At 37.4% G+C, this 20,280-nt stretch overlaps 1 protein-coding gene across 3 annotated transcripts in view; it reads right to left on the minus strand.

Annotated features, from left to right (window-relative positions):
- Positions 1–6,235: 6,235 nt before the first annotated feature.
- The window catches only part of EMC2 (ER membrane protein complex subunit 2), a 46,010-nt gene continuing 31,965 nt past the window's right edge, over positions 6,236–20,280 (minus strand). For all 3 annotated transcript variants that reach the window (XM_074986751.1, XM_074986750.1, XM_074986752.1), the window contains 4 exons: positions 17,379–17,460; positions 16,054–16,164; positions 13,944–14,048; positions 6,236–7,907 (listed from right to left, as the gene is read on the minus strand). In XM_074986751.1, coding sequence (XP_074842852.1) covers positions 7,821–7,907; positions 13,944–14,048; positions 16,054–16,164; positions 17,379–17,460 — 385 coding nt within the window. In that variant the 3' untranslated portion in view covers positions 6,236–7,820. The remainder of the gene's footprint in view (positions 7,908–13,943; positions 14,049–16,053; positions 16,165–17,378; positions 17,461–20,280) is intronic.

Genomic DNA, 20,280 nt, shown 5'->3' on the forward strand with positions numbered 1-20,280 from the left:
GTGTTAGCAAAGGGAACAATATCAGGCCCTTAGCATTTATTACTTATTTACACGTAAGGTAGAGAGAGAGATTTCTGAAGGCAAGCTACTGAGTCACACAGCTGCAGTTAATGAGGGGCAGAATCACAGGCAGTAATATACATTCTGATGGTGATGTTTCTCTTCACACTGTGCTCTGCAAAGGAACCTTAGATTAGCTATGTTGTCCTTCCTCTAGTACCCAGTATTCTCTCGAGCCTGAATGGGGCGCTCTCTGTTCATGTTTCATAGAAGTCATAGAATAATAGCAGTATGGGACTGGAATGGATGTCAAGAGGTCTTCTAGTTCGGTCGCTTGCGCTACCTGCCTTTGCTGAGCTGGTCCAATGAAGGTCCTCTGTGGATGTACTTAAAGTTCATTGAAAGGCCTTCCCACTCAAGTTTTGACCATTTTAATCTTCTTTTTTAAAACTTCCTATAGGTTGCTTGTTGTATTGCCCGCATTGGAGGATGTCTACCTATATGCCAACCCATGTTGCCTCTATGCTGAGAGCTTAGATGGCCACCAGGACAGACTCAAATGCCACCTAGCTTATTAGCAGACTGCCAACAGATCCCACAGTTGGCAGCATGTTTCTAATGGTGGTCTGCATCCACATGTGGTCTGATGCACAAAACAAAATGTATTCTGCACATAGATGAAAAAAATTAGAGGGAACACTGATGCCAACCACCACAAGTTTAGAAGTAGTTTCTTCCAAGTAAACTATTCCTTTTCCTACTTTATCCCTTTGAACACTGCTGGCCCAATGTAGTTCCAGCCCTCTCCCTCTGTAATGTCCTTTATCTATCCTAACCTCTGACCCTCAAACATTTTTATTGTTCACACTGGAAAATAATGAAACAATAAAAATATTTGGGTACTGAGCAGATGCAAATTGTCACTGAAGTTAATAAGAGCTGTTTGAACAGTGATATTGAAAAATCAACTTATTCCACTGACTAAATATAGATTTTAGAGCCTGAGTTCGTTTTTTAAAATCTTGGCATGTATATTGACTAGTGGGAGGAGTAACACACCAGACCATCGATCCCATTTCATGTGGCCTATCCTCTGCATTTTAAAAAGCATGACCATCATTTGTTTTACAATAATTTCTGGAGACCAGAACTACGCTGTGCAAGACATTGCACAAATTCTGGACCCAAAGAACAGTCCCTGCTCTGCAGAAGTATATAGGATCAGGTTAGAGTAGGTCTGGAAAGTACCAATCTGAAACTGAAAGCCATCTAAGGAGATGAATAACTATGGATTATTTGTTCAGCATTTTCATTCTCTATTGGGACTTCAAAATACTTTTCTAGCTAAAAATAAAGTAAAAACGCTCCAGGGGTCTTTCTAGTAGCTTGCAAGTGAAATAAAAATGACAATGCTGGTTATAGAGTGAAGAGGCCATGCTATGACTTTTGATAGTACTACTAGCAATTTTTCCATGACTTTCATTCTTAATTCTGACCTCAACAGAAAAAGCTACACCATTTTTCCAGGGAAAGGAGATACTGCACCTTATTGAGCAGTTTCCTCAGCCTGCTGCCCACAGAACAGTGATCTAGCCACACTTAACATGATTTCCAAAGCTTAAAATTAAACCAACGTTTCCAGACTGCCAGTGACAGTGTCAAGTGCCATTTTTATATTTATTTAATGGAACAAAAAATTGCATACCAACTTGTCAAATGTAGTACTGTGTCAGGCTCAATTACCTAAGTAAGCAGAAGCAATGCTTGATTTTAGTAATAGTTCACTTTTTGAAATTGCCTCAGTGCTGATCTTTGCAATTATTTCCCTAGGGGACCACACTGGCATGGTATAAAATATGACTTCCAAATGCTACGTCCAAAACTAAAAGTTTGTTACAGAAAATTATGATCCATTTGAGGCACAAACCTTCATTCTTTTGGTAGAGCAAATCTCAATGTTAAGAGGAGATCTGATGGGTAAGCACTGCCTTAGGAATAAGCCCTGTTCCCAGTGCCTACACAAGATACTTCAACACAGCATCAGCTTAGGTTCTGCTCCTGCAATGGCAGAAGTTCTGGAATAATTTTACTCAGCCTAGAATGGCTCTTGGATTCCTAGCACTAAAGCTGCTGGACAGGTACAAGACAAAATAAGACCCCAACTGGAATACAGACCAACCAACCAGAGGACAGAAGTAAGTTTGCACTTGCAATTTTCAGACCTGATTCTCCAGTCTTGCACCTTATGTCAACACCCATGCAAAATCAGCATACAATGTAAAAAAATTTAGGTAGCTATGCAGAACTGAGCCCTAGGAGATATGCTGCTTTATCTGAGCGGCTGCCCTGAATACCTATAGGTAGAACTGCCAGCTTGAGCGAGTGTAAAGCTCACCCTGACTGAAAATGTTCTCTCTCCTGGCCAGTTGTATGCAATTTTAGATTTCTTTAAAAGATAATGATAAAACTACAAATAATAGCTGTTGGACAAAATTCAAGAGGTTGTCAGAATTAAGAAAAATATTTATGCAATTCTGTGCCATCCACTGAGCAAAATCTACCCTTCTGCATTCTACACCCAACTCTCACAAGAGTGATAAGTACAGTGCAGATGTATAATTAACAGATTGCTGGGCTGACAAGATTGCACTCTAAAGTCCCAATCTCACAAAGATGCATTCTCAAACGTATAGATGCAAATAAACCCATGAACTATGTAGTTCCACATGTGTGCTTTGATGCAAGGAATGTGCATAAACTTTTGTAAAATCAGAGGCGAAGGCACCAATCTATCAATCTGATCTGTTTGGATAGACCCTCACATTTGCACAGACTCCAACCGAAATCAGGAAGACTTTATGTGCCCACAGGAGTTCGCACACATGGACCAGACTGCAGAATGCAAGCCCAAGCATAAAAAATACAGATGAAGCATAGGGGAAAGGGTCATGCACAACAGAAGTGAACTCCTGGCTGTCTGGAAGTCAGCAGGATTTTTGCTTCTGTCAGGCAAGGATCGAAGTCCCAGGATTTTTGCTGTCACTCATCTTTTGCTTTGTTTCATACACTCTTTCCTTATCCTGTTATTTCTGCATAGGCTGCCCTTCCTGTTAGATCCATAAATTGTATTAAGCAATATGCACACTTGCAACATTTTTTTCCTAGCAACATTTATATTTGAAATAAATATTATGGCTACTATTTCCTACCTTTGGAAAAAAGCCAGACAAACCAGTGTGCTCTAGTGCTGGCTAGTGCTCTCCAATTCAGGAAGGAGGATACTAAAGCTTTCTACTCCAGGTGCACTGTGGAGAGCTGGAACTAATAACCCCAGTCAAGGATAGCCTATGAGTACTGATTCACAGGACGCAGACTCAATGGGCCCATACTTTAGCTTCTCACATAAGCCCTTTCTGCATTAGCCAACGCAAAGCCCTACTCCCAAGGCATAGGGGTTGTACAGGCCTTTGCACAGCTTCACTGCCCTGAGTACTCTCTTCTAATAAAAGTCTTGCCAACAGCTGGAGGGCACTTGTAGGACATCTTAACAGAACAAATTAACGTACCTGCCCAGTAAAGACTTTTCTCACTTCACATCTATGACCTGCACCAAAACTTTAACTGTATGAGGACTTCCTCGCCCCCTCCCATTTTCATTTGACAAGCAATTAGATTAATAAACTTGTATTATTGAAAACTACATTCTCTGCTTTAAATTCAATTTCTGGCTGGTGCCTATCAAAAGTTCACAGATCTTCAAGTGTACAGAATCATTTCACAGAAGAATGACTGATCCAAAGTACTTTACCCTCCATGTTGATACAAATATCTACACCTCCAATCAATAATTAGTCCTAAAATTCTCTTCATTTAAGTACCAAGTAAAGTAAGTAATATAAGCAGTGTGTAAAGTAAAACTATCAGGGAATGAGGGGGGGAAAGAGTGTTAAAGCAGCATTGTAATGCTGCTAAATACTAATCCTGACTTGAGTAAAGTTGGGAAAATGGTCTCTGCCTTGCATTCTTGGGTAGCCTCAAGTCACATACATTATTTTAAATGTGTTGCATATGTTTTAGATTGTAATGGATTTTTAGTTGTACAGTTAAATATATAGGAGCTTATCAGTTACAACTTGGAGAGCAATAATGGCAAACCTGAGTGCCTCATCTTCTTGGAATATGTGGGTGCAAGTAACAAAAAGCTAATGAATTTGTGCCAGTAAATCAAGTTCAATTTGCCTTTCCTTTTCCTCTCTTTCAAAACTGGCTGAAAGACAAGTTCCACTGCAAATGCAGTGATTAGCAAACATGGGTGCCATCACAAATAGAACACTGCCAAGAGGAAACTCTCCATTGACTAACAACAGAACTTCCCAAAGCAACTGCAAGATTTTCTGGACACTAAATGGCTAGAGGTTTGAGGCTGCATTCTTCACCAAATACAGGCATTCCTGCATCTGGACAACATGAATTTTATTGACGTTGATAGATTGAGGATAAAAACGTCATTTAACTTTTGTATTTAAAAAAAAGCTCTAAGGAGCAGACGTTCTGCTGTGCCCTTCTACACACTGCTCCAATTCAAACCACAAATATCTACCTCCCATCAACGTGCTGTCAAAGTGTAGGTGTACACAAACAGGTAAGAGATTAACAGCTTCATTGTTCAGCATCTCAACCCAGAATAAAGTGGCAGCACACAATGCTTTGTCTATGGTACCAGTGGAAGCAATATAGAAAGACAGCCCATTGCTCTGGAGAGAGGAGACTGCACACTGACAACTGTGGTTAACACTTACATAGTGCTTGTCATTTATTTTTCAGTTCAATACACTACCTTGTATGAAATGCTTTCACTTAAGAAGGCAACAATGGTATTTTACCAAAGTGTTTACTATTCTTAGAAGAGTCAACCAACATGAAATCTTCCTATCAAACTACTTCTTATATACACTTATTACTACATGTGGTTACCAGAGATCTTGTATACAAAGCTGTATAAGGAGGGACTAATGTAAAAGATGTACAGTTCTTAATCTGAATAAAAAACAAGCATATCTGATGGTATTTGCAACCTCATTCATTCACTTTCCCCGAACATTCATGTAACCCAAATGTTTGCAAGTGTTAGTGAAAATAGAAAACTTCAACAATATTCACACTAGTGGATTTGCATAAATATTTGCTAGGGCATTTTCTGAGCTCTGAACCTTGAGTAGGCATCAAAGCAATGAGAGCAGCTGCTTAACCCAAAGAGGGACTACCTGAAGCAACAGCAGTGGTAGGTATTTTGTTAACAGTCAATAAAACGACACTTGCCATTGAATAATTTCAAAATAACTGATGTCTATTTGCAGACACTTTGGAAATTAGTAAAAGGGTCTATATGATAGTTGTCAGAGTGTTAGTTATGCTATAAATTGTCTTTTACCAGAGAACACCTTGTATGTTCATTTTCAGCTGTCTGCAGCATGGAACCAGCGTACTATGTATTAATACGTTGGAAGGTTTGGGATACTGCTACACTTGGTACTCCAGTGATTTTATTTTAATGATGATCTTAGATTCAACACTAGGAGATGAAATGCCACAGCATGAATCTTGTAGTAGATTCACTGGAGTTAGAGATGAATGCATACCTGATAACATAATTGTTTCAAGGAAGTCTCCGAGGCAATGAGATTTTATTCTTATATAGAAGGGTTTCAACAAATACTGCTAGACCTTCCCATTCCTTTTGGACTGCAGGATGCACCCAAGTTATCAGAGGACATTCTGAAGAAACTTACTGAGTTTTTTAAAACTCTAGATGGCGCACTTCTACAGCAGAAAGCTGTAAATTCATGAAAAATATCTATGTTTACTATTGAGGGTTTTACACTTAATATTTTCTATTGACATATTACTGTCATTTTAAAAGTACAAAAATAAAAGGGGCTTGTAATAGTAAAGTATCTCCTTTATTCAATTGAACTTAGAACTGGCTGAATACATACATCTCTTTCTGTTATTAGTATACAGTAGGGAAATGTTAAATATTTAAAGTATATCCTAAGAGACAGGGCAACCTTTTATATACACACACAATTTGGAGGTGGAAATCCTTTTTCTCTGGCACTGATGAGGAATAAAATCATAATAAAGGACAGAAAATGTTTGAGAACTCCCACTATGTAAACTTGGTACAATTAAAACTAAAAATATTCCTAATATAGAAAAAGAAACAAAAACCAAAAACACAAAAACCTTATTTTATTCCTACACTTGAGAGCACTCTTTATAATATTTACTAATTATGAACTGATTAATCAAAGGCAATTCATTTAAACCCCAAATACATACATTACTGGCTTCACATTTAACTAGCACCCATAGAAAAATGTAACTGGAATTTTTCAATAGTTTTACCAAATCTTTAAACCCTTTGTTTGGAAACACTTCATGCTTTGTTTTAATGATTTTCTATAAAATAAAATTAATGAATCTTGTTTTAAAAAAACCAATCTTTCTGCAGTGATCAAAATGAAGTAAACCGTGTTTCTGACATGCAAACTATAAAAAATACATATTATTTTGGTGTTCAGCAGAATTAAGGCAATCTGGAGACAAAGCCCATGTCCATGCTCCACTCCTGCACAGGGTGGTAGGATGCCTATGAGTTAAAATAAGGCAGTTCACATTGTGAAGCTATCACAGGCCAACTCAGGCAGATATCTGTTATGTTTGGGTCAGGTTTTCAAGATATTCCATGAATCCAAGGGACCGAAACATTTATTTAAAGGGCCACTGAAAGTCAGATCTCGTCATCTAACTACAAGAGTTAGGCCCTTAGGATGACTTATAATGCCTTTAATTTAACCTACTTCTATAAAACAATATGAAGTTTAAAATATGAATGTTATTTATGTTGTTATCCATTATTAAAACCAAGAGTTCATATATTGCTGACTGAAACTTTTAAAGGTAATGTAAATTCTGCTCTGCTGCCTGATTGCTGAAACTGCAGTAGAAGAAATATTTGCATGACTAAATTGCCATAGTTTATGAATGAACAGCAGCTTCATTCTGACTGAACCAAAGGTTCATAAACCACAAAGTGTACTGCTCTGCTACACAAACATCTAAATTAAACATAATGCCATTCACAGGGCCGTAAGGACAAGCGGACACTGGCTCATGCACTATTACACAAAGTCTCCAGAAAAGCACTGAACTCTTCTTTAAGCATATGAGTTAGTGCTACCGAAAGCAAGAGTATGACTATATTGATTCCGTTTCTATATTGCCAATTACACAAGAAAATACATGAACAAAAATTTTAATATTAAATTTATTCTTGAATAAACTGTGTTCCAGTACTGTAATGATTCATGCTTGTATAATAAATACTACTCAGTAAATACTTACTTTTAGCATATTTTAATTCAAATATTCTACTCAGATAAAATTAGCTAACATATGGTATTCACCTACATGTGTTAAGTCTGCAGATCCAATACATTACTGTACTTTCTGCAATTCATTTCTACACCATGTTATGGCTTAAAGAGCAGTTACTATACATACAGGAGCTCAAGAGACTGATGTGCAATTCATTTAATTTCTTTGTTTTCCTGGGATAAGTTACACATTTCAGTGAATTTTCATTGTGTCTTCTTCACAGCAGAAATAAATAGACTTTTCAACTTTTATAGCAAACCCTTCCGTTAAGATAGTACATTAACAGTGGAATTGGGCATTTAAAGTAACATAATTCATAGGGGTCATTAAATGTTAAACATGAAGTTGTACAATCTAACATTAAATCTCTTTGTGACACCCTAAGACTGAGTGATTTGCAGGGCTTCCAACATATCTTCCACCGCCTTCAGAGAGTACTTAGTCTCCTTCTTACTTCGACCTGCAAGCTAAGGAAAAGAAACTTACTTTTACCAGTCATGTGACAGAAAATTCACTACACAATGCTGTGCAATAGTCTTGTACAAGCTATGGTTCTAAAGGTTAGTCGGACTAATTTTTAAAACACACACTTCACCAATTTACTACGAAACAAAGAAATGTTTCATCAAGATTGTACCACTGAATTTAGCATCTATCTCAACAAACAGAAAAGAATTGTCTGCTTTGGGATTTGTCAAACATTTTAAAAAGCTGGGCTTTGTTTAACATAGATCATGTTCATACACCGACAGAGGCAGGATCTGCGCATAATGAAAAACTAGGAAGACTTATGTCCTGAAAGGGAACGGAATAGTTTACTTACAAGAACATACTGCAAAGCAAGGCAATTTTATAAATATATTTCTGGGCTAAAAATAGTGATTGTGAGTCAGAACTTTATTTAATTAGAATCTAACCATTACTATTTTAATTCTAGATTGAATTTGAAACAAAACATGTATTGGTAATGAAGGACTATGTAGCCAGACAAATACTACTTTTGTACGTTTTAGCTTTTAAAATTCCATACCATAAGTAGCCTAGCATCAAGGGGCAGGGGGGAGTTGCTGACTACCCCATGCTGATCTCAAAATGAGTTTTCTAACTGTACTGACAATTCTCATCACTCATCAACCTGATGTAACAGCAGATTTATTGGTTAGGTTGGCACTTAAGTCAAGTGGAAAATAAACGCTAACAATTTTTAATATACGCACAAAGAACATTTTGGTGATAAAAAGAGTACTCACTATAATTTTATTAGTAAAATACCCTGATCTCTAACTAAAATGTTAACAATGAAACATTTAGTAACTACACAGTTTAATGATTTTTTTCTTCAAATACCACTGCTGTCCTGCATGCTTAGTCCCTGATTTATGATGTGTCCCATCTCTCTTGTAATTAACTTAAATTTAGCAAACTTCTCATGACCTGTTGAAAAAGATTAAGTGATTTAACTCAGGTAATACCACAGCTGAAAAAAGCGGCAGGAGCTGTTAACCTGTTTTTGACCCCTTTAGGTACCAGTCTAACATTAGGTTTCCCTTAACTCCTAGCTGGTAGTGTTGTGTTGTTAAAAATTAGATTTGATATGGTAAATAAATGGCACTGAAAATTAAATATCTAAGAGTGAGAAATGTATCTATGATAAATTCTTTACTGCATCCCTTAACTAAAAATACTTAGCTGTTTCTGGCAGTGGAATGCCATTTAATTTTGCCTGCGTAAAACCACCTTTTAAATTGTCAGGTTCCCATAACTGCCTAGAACGCTAACTCTTCAGAGGAACAGAGATTACTTTATGCCTTCCCAGCTGATCAAGTAACTTTTGCCTGGATTTGAACAGAAGAGAAAATGCCATTCTTCTATGCCCTCCTTTTCCAACACAAAACAAGAACAGTCCTTGTCAAATACATGGGGAGATCCAATTTTTTGAGAAATGGCTTTGGATTTGAAATAAAGTAAATAAGTAATTAAGCAAGCAAGCATTATGATTCCTGTGACACTTTCAACAAACAGTATAGAAGTATATGTGTGCTGTGGTAAAAAGTCATGCTTTATGATAGAAACAGTTTGAGGTGACATAGGGTGATCGGAGGAGAAACGCAAGAGATTTCAAAATTAACAGAATTTTGAAAAAAACAGTATTTTACACCAATTTAAGAAACTCTACCTGGGAGTTTCATGAGTGCCTGTCTTAATGATACTGATGCACATTTTAGTAAGTTAGAAAAAATAAAACTAAATTTCACATCATAATAAACAGAAGCCTGAAATCCAACCACTTCAAAATTTTCCTTGATGACCAATTATTTGGCCTATTCTGGCATTATACTGCCATTCAGTTGATTGAACCAGAACCTCTTTTAAAATATATAAATATATATATATGATTTAATTTTCTGTTTCCTAAATGGTCTGTAATACAATCACCTCTCGAATCATAAATATTATGTGACTTACTAACAATGAAGAATTTAGCAGTGTGCCCAAGAAACATTCATCTGGGAAGTTACCACAAGTGGGATCACATTAAAGATTTTCATGAGCATTAATCAAACTTGCCTGCCTCTGCTGAAATGCTTCTACCACAAGACATGCTAAACCAATTATCTAATTGAAGACCCTTAAGTAGCTATATTTTGTTTCAATGTTAAGCAAAACAAAGAAAAGTTGCCATTCACTTTTTGTGTGATTCGTGTAGACAGAAAAAAAAATGATTTTATGTACTATTTTAGAAGTCTTGCTTTGATACCAAAAGTCAGAATTCCCCTGAAAAGATATGCTGTGACTACCACAAAATGTAACACTTGATCTAGACAACAAACCAACACTCAAGTGCTTAATCCAATAGAAATGCACGTATTCTGCAATAGTTAGTACTTTCATGTAGCGGGTAGGCAGTGTTTTCACAAACAACTCATGCCAGTGCCCCGAGAAGCAATCCTGTTTTGAGCATCAGCATTAGAATTCAGGAGTTCTAGATATCAGGCAATTCACCCTTCCTAAAATGCACATTTTTCTACTAGACCAGGCACAGCTAGAGAAGCAACAGTCAACAGGAGGGGACCAATACAGAACTCCTAAATAAATATGGATTGCCAACAAATAAATAAGTGGAAATATTAAAACTCAAAACATTCAGGATCAAATTAGACGAGTGCCTAACTTCTACCACTTTCCTTGATTTCCTTTCAGCGAAATCAGAGCTTCCTGGATGATTTAGTGATTTACTTTTTTTTTTGTTTTTAAATTTCATCTCAGTTCTCACAAACAAAATAAAAATAAAACTTACTGAATAATTTGAATAGAGGCTTCAAGCTTGCAGGAAAAAACAAAGTAAAAGATCTACTGAAAAACAACACTGCAATATTTATCAAGTAAACTTTTAGAACTGAAATTGAGGTAGTTATACAAAATTAATGGTATCCTGCATGAAATTGGTGGGAATTAAATTTAAAATCCACATGGAAAAAGCCATGTAAACAGAACTCTCAAAACCCAGTTAAAAATCCATTTTCAGAACCACAAATCCACATTATGTTACTAGGCAGCCAAAAATCAAGATTAAGAATGTCTCTCTCTCTCTCTCTCTCTCTCTGGAGTAAGAGGAAAAGACATCACTGAGCTGCTGACAATGCCAGCAAGACCAAGTAGCAGAACTCATAAACCCTTATGGGCAGACTCACTAAGATGTCATGTCTCCTATCTCACTTTCCATAAAACGCTGGGAAATATGGGAGAAGGGTGGAGTTTTATAAAGACTATTTAATTACCCTAAATAGAATCTCCTCACAAAAAAGGACTTTTATAAGCACAAGTGACCAAATTTTCATCTTTACATCCAAACATGGAAATTTTCAAACACCACAATAGTATGCACACATTATCATCCCACATCAACTCAGAAGAAGGACAGCCACCCACTACACCACCATCATTTCCTGTAGCGCCTGGATCTTCTAAGGCTTTAAATATAGCGTGGTTAAGTCCTACTGTGGTTGTGTCATTTTGATATGTAAAAAGCAGTGTTGGGACTGGGATTTTTTTTTTGCCCCCCGGCAGGAGGAATAGTGTCCACACCAGTTTCTGGCCACATTCTAATATGAGTATTTATTTACATGCTACCAATTGAAATCCCTCCTGCAGTTTCAGTAAGATATGGTATTTGTCACTTTTTACCCTAAACTGATATAAAACACAACTGAAGTATGCAATGTGTCACAAAAGAATGAAGGCACAATAGTTCCGAATGTTTGCTTTAAATGTAATTTAGTTATGCAACTGAGAAAGAGCAGCCAACCATTTTAATCTGGCTTCAACATAACTTCACAAAAACTCTAAAAAGTTTTAAAAAAAGGCCACAAAATATAACCCTGTCAATCATGCTTCTTGAGTGATACTGAGCTGTTAACAGACAGCCACATGAAAAGAACAAGAGTAAGTGGATGTGAAGTAAATAACTGTAGCTTTCATTTTTAAATAGCAAACCCCTAATTTTACAGGAGACTCAGATTCCACGGTACTAATTCCAACTACGCCACCAATTCACAATTCACTGTCAAAAATTGTGACTTTGGATATTCAGCTTGACACCCCTTAAAAGAGGCTGAATAGTAACAGAGAGAAAGCCTTGCTAGTCTATATACTATCCAAACAAAAAAGCAGTCCAGTAGCACTTTATTAGGTGATGAGCTTTCATGGGACAGACCCACATCTTCAGATCATACTTAAGGCACAGAAAACCAAAAATAGTCATCAAGGTTGACAGATCAGAAAAATATTGTCAAAGTGAGCAAATCAGAGAGTAGAAGGGCAGAAGGGGTGGGGGAGTCAAGAATTAGATTAAGCCAAGTATGGGGCTCTTTTGCATACTTGGCTTAATCTAATTTTTGACCTCCCCTCCCACCCCCTTCTGCCCTTCTACTCTCTGATTTGCTCACCTTGACAATATTTTTCTGATTTGTCAACCTTGATTACTATTTTTGGTTCTCTGTGCCTCAAAGACTGAGTCTGTTCTGGTATGGCTATGATCTGAAGAAGTGGGTCTGTCCCACAAAAGCTCATCACCTAATAAATTATTTTGTTAGTCTTTAAAGTGCTACTGGACTGCTTTTTTGTTTTGATCTTACAAGAGGCTGTGTTCCAGAAAGCACTGAGAACCTCACCACCCAGGCTATGGGCAATACTGCATCCTAGCAGTGCTACTGTATTCACTTCAGTGTGTTACTGTCGCCCGTTCTGGAGTGAAGTATTACTTTCTGACAAAGGGTGACTCAGTTTCAGTGCTGCTGAATGCCAGGGATACCATGTGCAACTGTTTGGGAAAGAGATGGGAGGACATGATTCACCTATTTTATTTTTAATCTATGAAAAAGTACCTGTCATTTATCTAAGTAACTGTCATGTATTTCATTACATGTCAATAAGTTGCTTTATGTACATTTATAAATAAACATTCCAATAGATGTTCCAACTTCAAGTTAATAACAGTTGATACACTGAAAAAAAGAAAATAAAGAGGGTGGGGTTACATTTTTCCTTAAAGGAATTCACTGGAACTGAAGCATCGGAGGGGTAGCCGTGTTAGTCTGGATCTGTAACAGCAACGAAGGGTCCTGTGCCACCTTATAGACTAACAGAAAAGTTTTGAGCATGAGCTTTCATGAGCACACTGACGAAGTCAGTCTATGCTCACAAAAGCTCATGCTCAAAACTTTTCTGTTAGTCTATAAGGTGCCACAGGACCCTTCGTTGCTATTAACACTCCTGTATACTATCTAACCTCCCCCTTTTGGGGCACGGATATTGTCTGATTGCAGCCAGCAGGTCCTCTGCTCTCCCACCCAGAGCTACTCCCACTAACCAGAGCTACTCAGCTGAGGTCATGTCCTGCTGGCAGGGTATAACACTCTTCTAATGTATGTGGATGCTTGTGGAAAAAGACTGGAAAAAATATTTGTTTCTTAATGTCTAATCTTATTTTTTTAGTGTTATGCCGTGCTAGGTATTGCTCTCTATTATCCAGAATATTTGATTACTCTGCCACCTCCCAGTCCTATGAATGCCAGATATCAAAGAATTTACTGTATATCTAGTCCCAAGTCTGGGAGATTCATATAATACTACCCTGTGCAGCCAGTGCCATTATTAGAAAGAACTGATCAATAACCCCACCAACTCATCCACCCACCCCACACTCTCAAAAATCAGACTATACAGCTAAATGCAGCACTGAAATCGGAGTCCTTTACGTGAGACGTTACATAAAAATAGAATGCATGTGTTTGTATCAGATCATCACCTTGCGTGACCTGAAATCAAACCATGTTATGCTGATTTATACAAGCTGAAGAACTTTCTTATTTACTTGTAAAAGAAGCAGAAAAGTTAAGATATGCAGATGTCTTGCCTTTTAGTAATCCATTCTATCATAACATGGAGATATGCAGTATGTTCAAGGAAAGACTTTAAAATGTAGGCAAAACCAAAATACCAACCTGGTAAGCTCTATTGATTTGGTTAGCAGCCCAGCTGGCATACTTCATATTGTCCTTTTTCATTTTTGCACTTGCTTTAGGATTGGATGCAATATGACTGGCAGACTAGGATTACAAACCAAAAAAAAAAAAAAGTAAGGTTGGAAAATATGTGCATTTATAAAAGAGGGGACCCACAAACGGCTGATCTACACCACCCACAGTCCAACAGAAGGAATCAAAGAGAGAAAGTAAAACAAACTCTTAGCTCAAACTGTCTCTTGCCTAAAACTAGACTGTTAAAAGAACTGAGAAATGAAAGATTTTGGGGTTCAGCTGTCTACAAGAGAATCTCTCCTGTCCCTGTACGAGAGACTAAATAAACCCAGTTCTTTTCCCATCAGTCCATCTCCATTTACAAAGTGAAAGTATCACAAAAATGGCTGTCTCTAACTGCTAGCAAGGCGGCTATAAAACCCATTGGCTTAGGCTAAGTCTACACTGGTGTTAAAAACCCTCAGCTGACCAGTGCCAGGTGACTTGCGCTAAAGACTATTTAATTGTAGTGCAGATGGTCAGGCTTGGTCTGGAGCCTGGATTCCAGGACCTGCAAGTGGAGAAATGCCCCAGAGCCTGAGCCCAAACAGCTAACCTGCAGTTAAATACAGTAAACTCGTTTATCCAGTATTTGATCAACCAGAACTCTCAGATAACTGGCATAAAGCCTAAGCCATGCCATGTCTTCCCCCCACCTTTTTTTTCTTGTCAATCCCAGGGTGATGCATAAGCCCCCCACAACCTCCCAGCTAAGCAGGCTCTCGTGCCTGGTGTCCACTGCTCTGTAAGAAGCTCCTGCAGTCCAATGGGGCAGCAGTTGAGCAGGAGCTGGCACAAGGGCGGAAAGAGCTGCATTTTCGTATTTTGGGGGCCACTGACGCCTGCCTGTGCCTCCCCCAAGCTGCCCTCCACTGACCAGAATATTTGAATATCTGGCAACCTCTCGGTCCTGGGGTTGTTGGATATCAAAGAGTTTATTGTAGCCTTTTAGCTCAAGTCTTGTCTAACTGCAAGGTAGACATAGCCTTTGTGTCTGGACTGACCTATTGCGGTATTAGAGATCACCAGATTTAGGATAATTCAGGCTTTGTACACATCTTCCCTTAATACATAGATATAAACATAAATGTTGGACATTGCCTCATTAGAGAGGTTTCCATTAGCATAAAACACTTAAGGAATTATTGATGGCTTGCAAAAAATTCTCCAAATTAATTATAACTCGTGACTGCAGAAACGCTCGGACTCTTTAGGCATTCTTGTAGCAGTACATTCCATCACCACTCAGTAATGAAGAAGCTACAGTTTTAGGTAAAAAAAGGTTTATTATTAATTTGGTCTCAGTCCATAATAATTCAGTGCTTGGCAGTGCCCTAAATAGATAGGGAAGCCATTGCATATAGTGTGTTTCATTCATTACCAAACTTCTAATTGACAGATAGGGAATACTAATTCATTTTTTATTCCCAGTGAAAAACGCACTTGTACCTTAAGGTTAAGACAGTCCTACAATATAACTGCTAGAAAGCCAACACTATTACCATTAATAACCCAACCTCAAAAATGCATGTAAATTGTATGCTAAGGTTAAATAAATAAATAAATCTAATGCCCTCACAATTCACTTTATTCAATTGCTTTTCAAAGGTGAATTACTAAAATGTCCAGGTACATTTGTGCAAAATTTTCTGTAGCACAAGGGTTATAGAATAATCACATATTTTGCAATTAAATTCCCAAACAAAAGCAAAGCCACATTACAGTGCACTAGCCAGATTTCAAAACGCTTCAAAAAGAAGGCTAAAATATAATTATCCCATCTGATATATGGGGAACTAAGAGCACAGAAGGGGGATCGAAAAGGCAAGGTAGAACAAGCATAGAATTTGCATCTTCTTGTTTTCCACTTATTTCAATGGGTGTGAGAGGATGCCCTTAATGCATTGACCTAACAAGCAGTTTGTACGTGACAGTTAATAAATCTTATTCAAATAAGTAAAACTATTATACTAGACTAGAAAGATTACTGAATTTTAAATGAAAACACACTAAACAAGTATGCATTCAAACTCACCATGTATAGCCCAAACAAAGCTCTCATGTTTCTGTTATTCAGTTTCAAGGCTTGTGCAAAATACTTTCTTGATAGTTCAAGGTTTTCAAGCCCACCCTGGGTATATTTAACCTGTTAAAATTATAGATTGATGAAACCTATTTTATTTTATGTCTTTGAAACTTACATGTTGCATCATGCCTCAAGCAACAGTAACTGTAGTAGGTACATATTTTCTATCAGACAGATTATAGAAACTACTTTTAAGACTCATCTAAATCTTGAGTGTCATGTGAAATACAAAAAGCAAAGCGCTAGTCTTGAAGTATCTGATCTTTTTCATAATCAAACTTAGAAAAAAAGATGGTCTTATTATTAAAAAAAAAAAAGTCACTGCTCTTTTATGTCACTCACAAGCAAAGGAGAAATTGAATTAATTTACATTGGCTGGCTCTACACTAGCTCCCACCTTTGAAGGGAGCATCGTAAGTAGGGTGTCGGGAGATTACCAATGAAGTGCTGTGGTGTACATGCAACACTTCATTAACATAATTCTCCCCTGTGGCAACTTCAAAGCAGCAAACTTCCAAGTGCGTGTAGCTGCCACGGGCAAGAATTAGCTTAATGAAGTGCTGCACGTGCACCACAGCACTTCATTAGTAATCTCCCAACACCCTACTTACCATGCTCCCTTTGAAGTGGGGAGTTCATGCAGACACAGCCATTATGTTAGTTAGAAAAAGAATACATATTAGTATGTATACATATATAAACAAACAGAACAAATTATATTTACTCTCACCTATGACAGTATCACTTCAAAAATATTAAAAATTAGAACCTAGTGGAAACTGCTAAAAATCTTTGGCCAAAGCCTGTAATTGTCATTCAGTTCTCTGTCAGACAAGACTTGTTACAAAGGAGTATTGCAAGAGCTGGCTCCTTGCTAGAACTAAGTAGAACAGACTTTCTAAGAAAACCATTAATATCAGTTAAAGGCTTAGTTTATTCATGTACCTAGTTTTGAAACTTCATTAAAAAGCATAAATACTTCAACAACCTTAGTTTATTTCAACAAGAGTTTGTACATTCAAAAATGATGGCTTCACTCTTATTTACAATTTAGTAACAGCAGTAATCCTCAGTTATTTATTTAAAAAAAAACAAAAACAAACCACATTTCATCACTCAATGTGCAATGTTCTATCAGGTGTTTTAAACTAATGCCTCCTGTTTGTACTTCTAAAGGGGAAAATATATAGTTTTTGTACTCCATTTGTATTATCCACATCAGCAGAAAAACCAAAGCAGCAATTCAAACTATTAATATTTTTTTAAATACTTACCTCAGCAAACTGCTGACAATATAGGTGGTTGTGTGGATTAGTCATCATAAGCTCCTCCAAACAGAAGGCTGCCTTTGCATAACTGAGGAACATCAAAACCAGAAAGTGACACAAAACAAACTTTGCTACTGTATTCTTTATAGCTCAGTATTATTAGCCTTCCTTATTATAGACTGTGTCATTATTTCATGAAATTTAACCTAAGAGAGATTTTTTTTAAATTTGAAGATTAATTTTGTATTAAAACACAAAACAAAAAAATGCCTGGTGAACTGACATAGATCTTTTGAACTGACCCTGACAACACTGTGAACTCATGCTTCTTCTAAAGTACTATGCATTGGAGTTACGGATTCTTTATTGAACAGTACAATGACATCTTGAAACCCTACTACAGTAACAGCCCTGTTACCTGGCACTCAGATTACTGGCACATTCTGTTACCTAGTAAATCGGGCCAGCTTCCTGTCTGGGGTATGTGGCCCCCGGGCCAACCCTGCACCCTGGCCGCGGCAGGTGACAGCATGGTAGCCCCCCTAGCCCTCAGGAGTCATATACACATACACAACCCCACAAGGACCAGCTGGAATATTTGATTATCCGGTAACCCCTGTTCCTGAGGGATACTGGATAATCAAGCTTCGATGGTATGCATATTATACATACTATGGCCAGTGAGATATTTACAAAAGTTCACCAGTATATACTACAATTTTGTGTCATTTTAGTGAACTTGGCATATACAAACCATTAATGTAGAATGTGAACACTTACTCCCCGCTGCTTAGGAGGTATCTATCACAGTAATATATAAGACGACATCTGATGCTTTTTCAAAATTTAAAAAAAAAACTCAAAATGCCAGAAACATTGATTAATTTTGAAGACAAGCTACTATAATTTTGAAATGGCCAGCTGTGTGTCAAGTTAACTGATTCTTCATAAGCCACTGAAAATTATGGTGTAAGGCTCTGATTCGGAAATTTACCCATACAAAGTCTACCCTTTTGGATTTAATTGCAAGACTGAGACCTAACACTTTACTATGAAGGCTTCTGAATCAAGTCAAGCAGATCTGCATACAAATAAAATACAGTGTACAAAATGGAAATGTTTATACCATTCCAAAAGAGGATGTTACTAACTTTTATTTAATGAAGATTTTAACAAAGTACCTGATAAAAGCTCAGAAAAGTGGCTTTGGGGCCCTCTTGTTATCTAAATATATAAACGAAATAATTGTAACGTGGCTCGCATGATTTACAATGTTACCTGTAAAACATTCAGAATTTAATTTAAGCCAGATATAAGACATCTTAGTTCAATATGGTTTGAAATAGCAGAAAATTGGGGGTTATAAAGTAAATATTGACAGATATTTACTTTTGCTGTAAGAGTAAATGAACCCGCAATTCTGGTCCACAATTTACTCGTATCTGGGCACATACATTTATCATTATAGATTATGGCCGTGTCTACACTAGCCCCAAACTTCGAAATGGCCACGCAAATGGCCATTTCGAAGTTTACTAATGAAGCGCTGAAATGCATATTCAGCGCTTCATTAGCATGCGGGCGGCCGCGGCATTTCGAAATTGACGCGCCTCGCGGCTCGTCCCGACGGGGCTCCTTTTCAAAAGGACCCCGCCTACTTTGAAGTCCCTCAGCTGATGGGAATAAGGGGACTTCGAAGTAGGCGGGGTCCTTTTGAAAAGGAGCCCCGTCGGGACGAGCCGCGCGGCGGCGAGGTGCGTCAATTTCGAAGTGCCGCGGCCGCCCGCATGCTAATGAAGAGCTGAATATGCATTTCAGCGCTTCATTAGTAAACTTCGAAATGGCCATTTGCGTGGCCATTTCGAAGTTTGGGGCTAGTGCAGATGTAGCCTATGATGGGCCTGATTTCAGCTCACACACAGATGGCTGGCTATTCCAAGGACCATCACTGAGACTTTACAGAGGCATGTGGTACCTCTTCAAAGTCAAAACAGAATTTATGACACAGCTGAGAAGGGCTGGCTGACCACAATTATTTCCTAAAAAAGTTATTTTCAGCTGTTTCTCAGCCAAATATACATTATTTCATAATCAATAGTTTTGAACATTATTTGATAATGCTTATGGGTATACATTCAATGTGGTTCAATCATTCAATTTATTTAGGAGAAACTCCATACACTATTGCTTAAATTTTTTGAAAAAAGCAAAAAACTATAATTGAAACTGGAGAAAAAAATCATGTAGAAATAGCCTTCATTATGTCACACATTTTTATACATTGCAATAAAAGATTTTCTGAACTATTTGTTTTTTTTCTAAAACAGTTGTTGGTAAATTTCCCAAAATAAATGGAAAATCTGGGCACTGAAAATGTAGACTGATATAGTCGGAAGATCTGACTTTTAATTATCTATGAGAACTGGGACTGTTTTTTCTGGCACAGTGAGAATGGTCACCTTTTCACTGAAAATGTGATTCTTTTACTACTTTCTGGAAAGGAAAGGAGGAAACAGTGTTATATAATTTAGTCTGAGTAAAGAACTAAAGAGGAAAAAAACTGACAAACCACTGGTTGGAGGTTAGAATTAATGCTGCAATATTACAAAACTTGCACTAAGGCTTTGTGTTAATCCTCTCACACTGGGATCTCCTCCTGTCACTACAGCAATAAAAAAGCTAACAAAATCATTAAATATCCAATAAGCAAGTTCCTATAACATTCAACATTCTTGACCGCACTGAGTTTTGTACCCAGGCGACCAAATACCCCGACTTTGGACCCATTTTTTAAAAAAAGAAAAATGGTAAATGAACACCATTTTTACTATCTGCTTCCACAGAAGTCTGAGAAATCCATTCAGAGCATTTATATTACACATAAGTAATTTCTGTAGACTCCAAGTAT

This window comes from Carettochelys insculpta, chromosome 2, assembly GCF_033958435.1.
Source record: "Carettochelys insculpta isolate YL-2023 chromosome 2, ASM3395843v1, whole genome shotgun sequence".
NCBI lineage: Eukaryota > Metazoa > Chordata > Testudines > Carettochelyidae > Carettochelys > Carettochelys insculpta.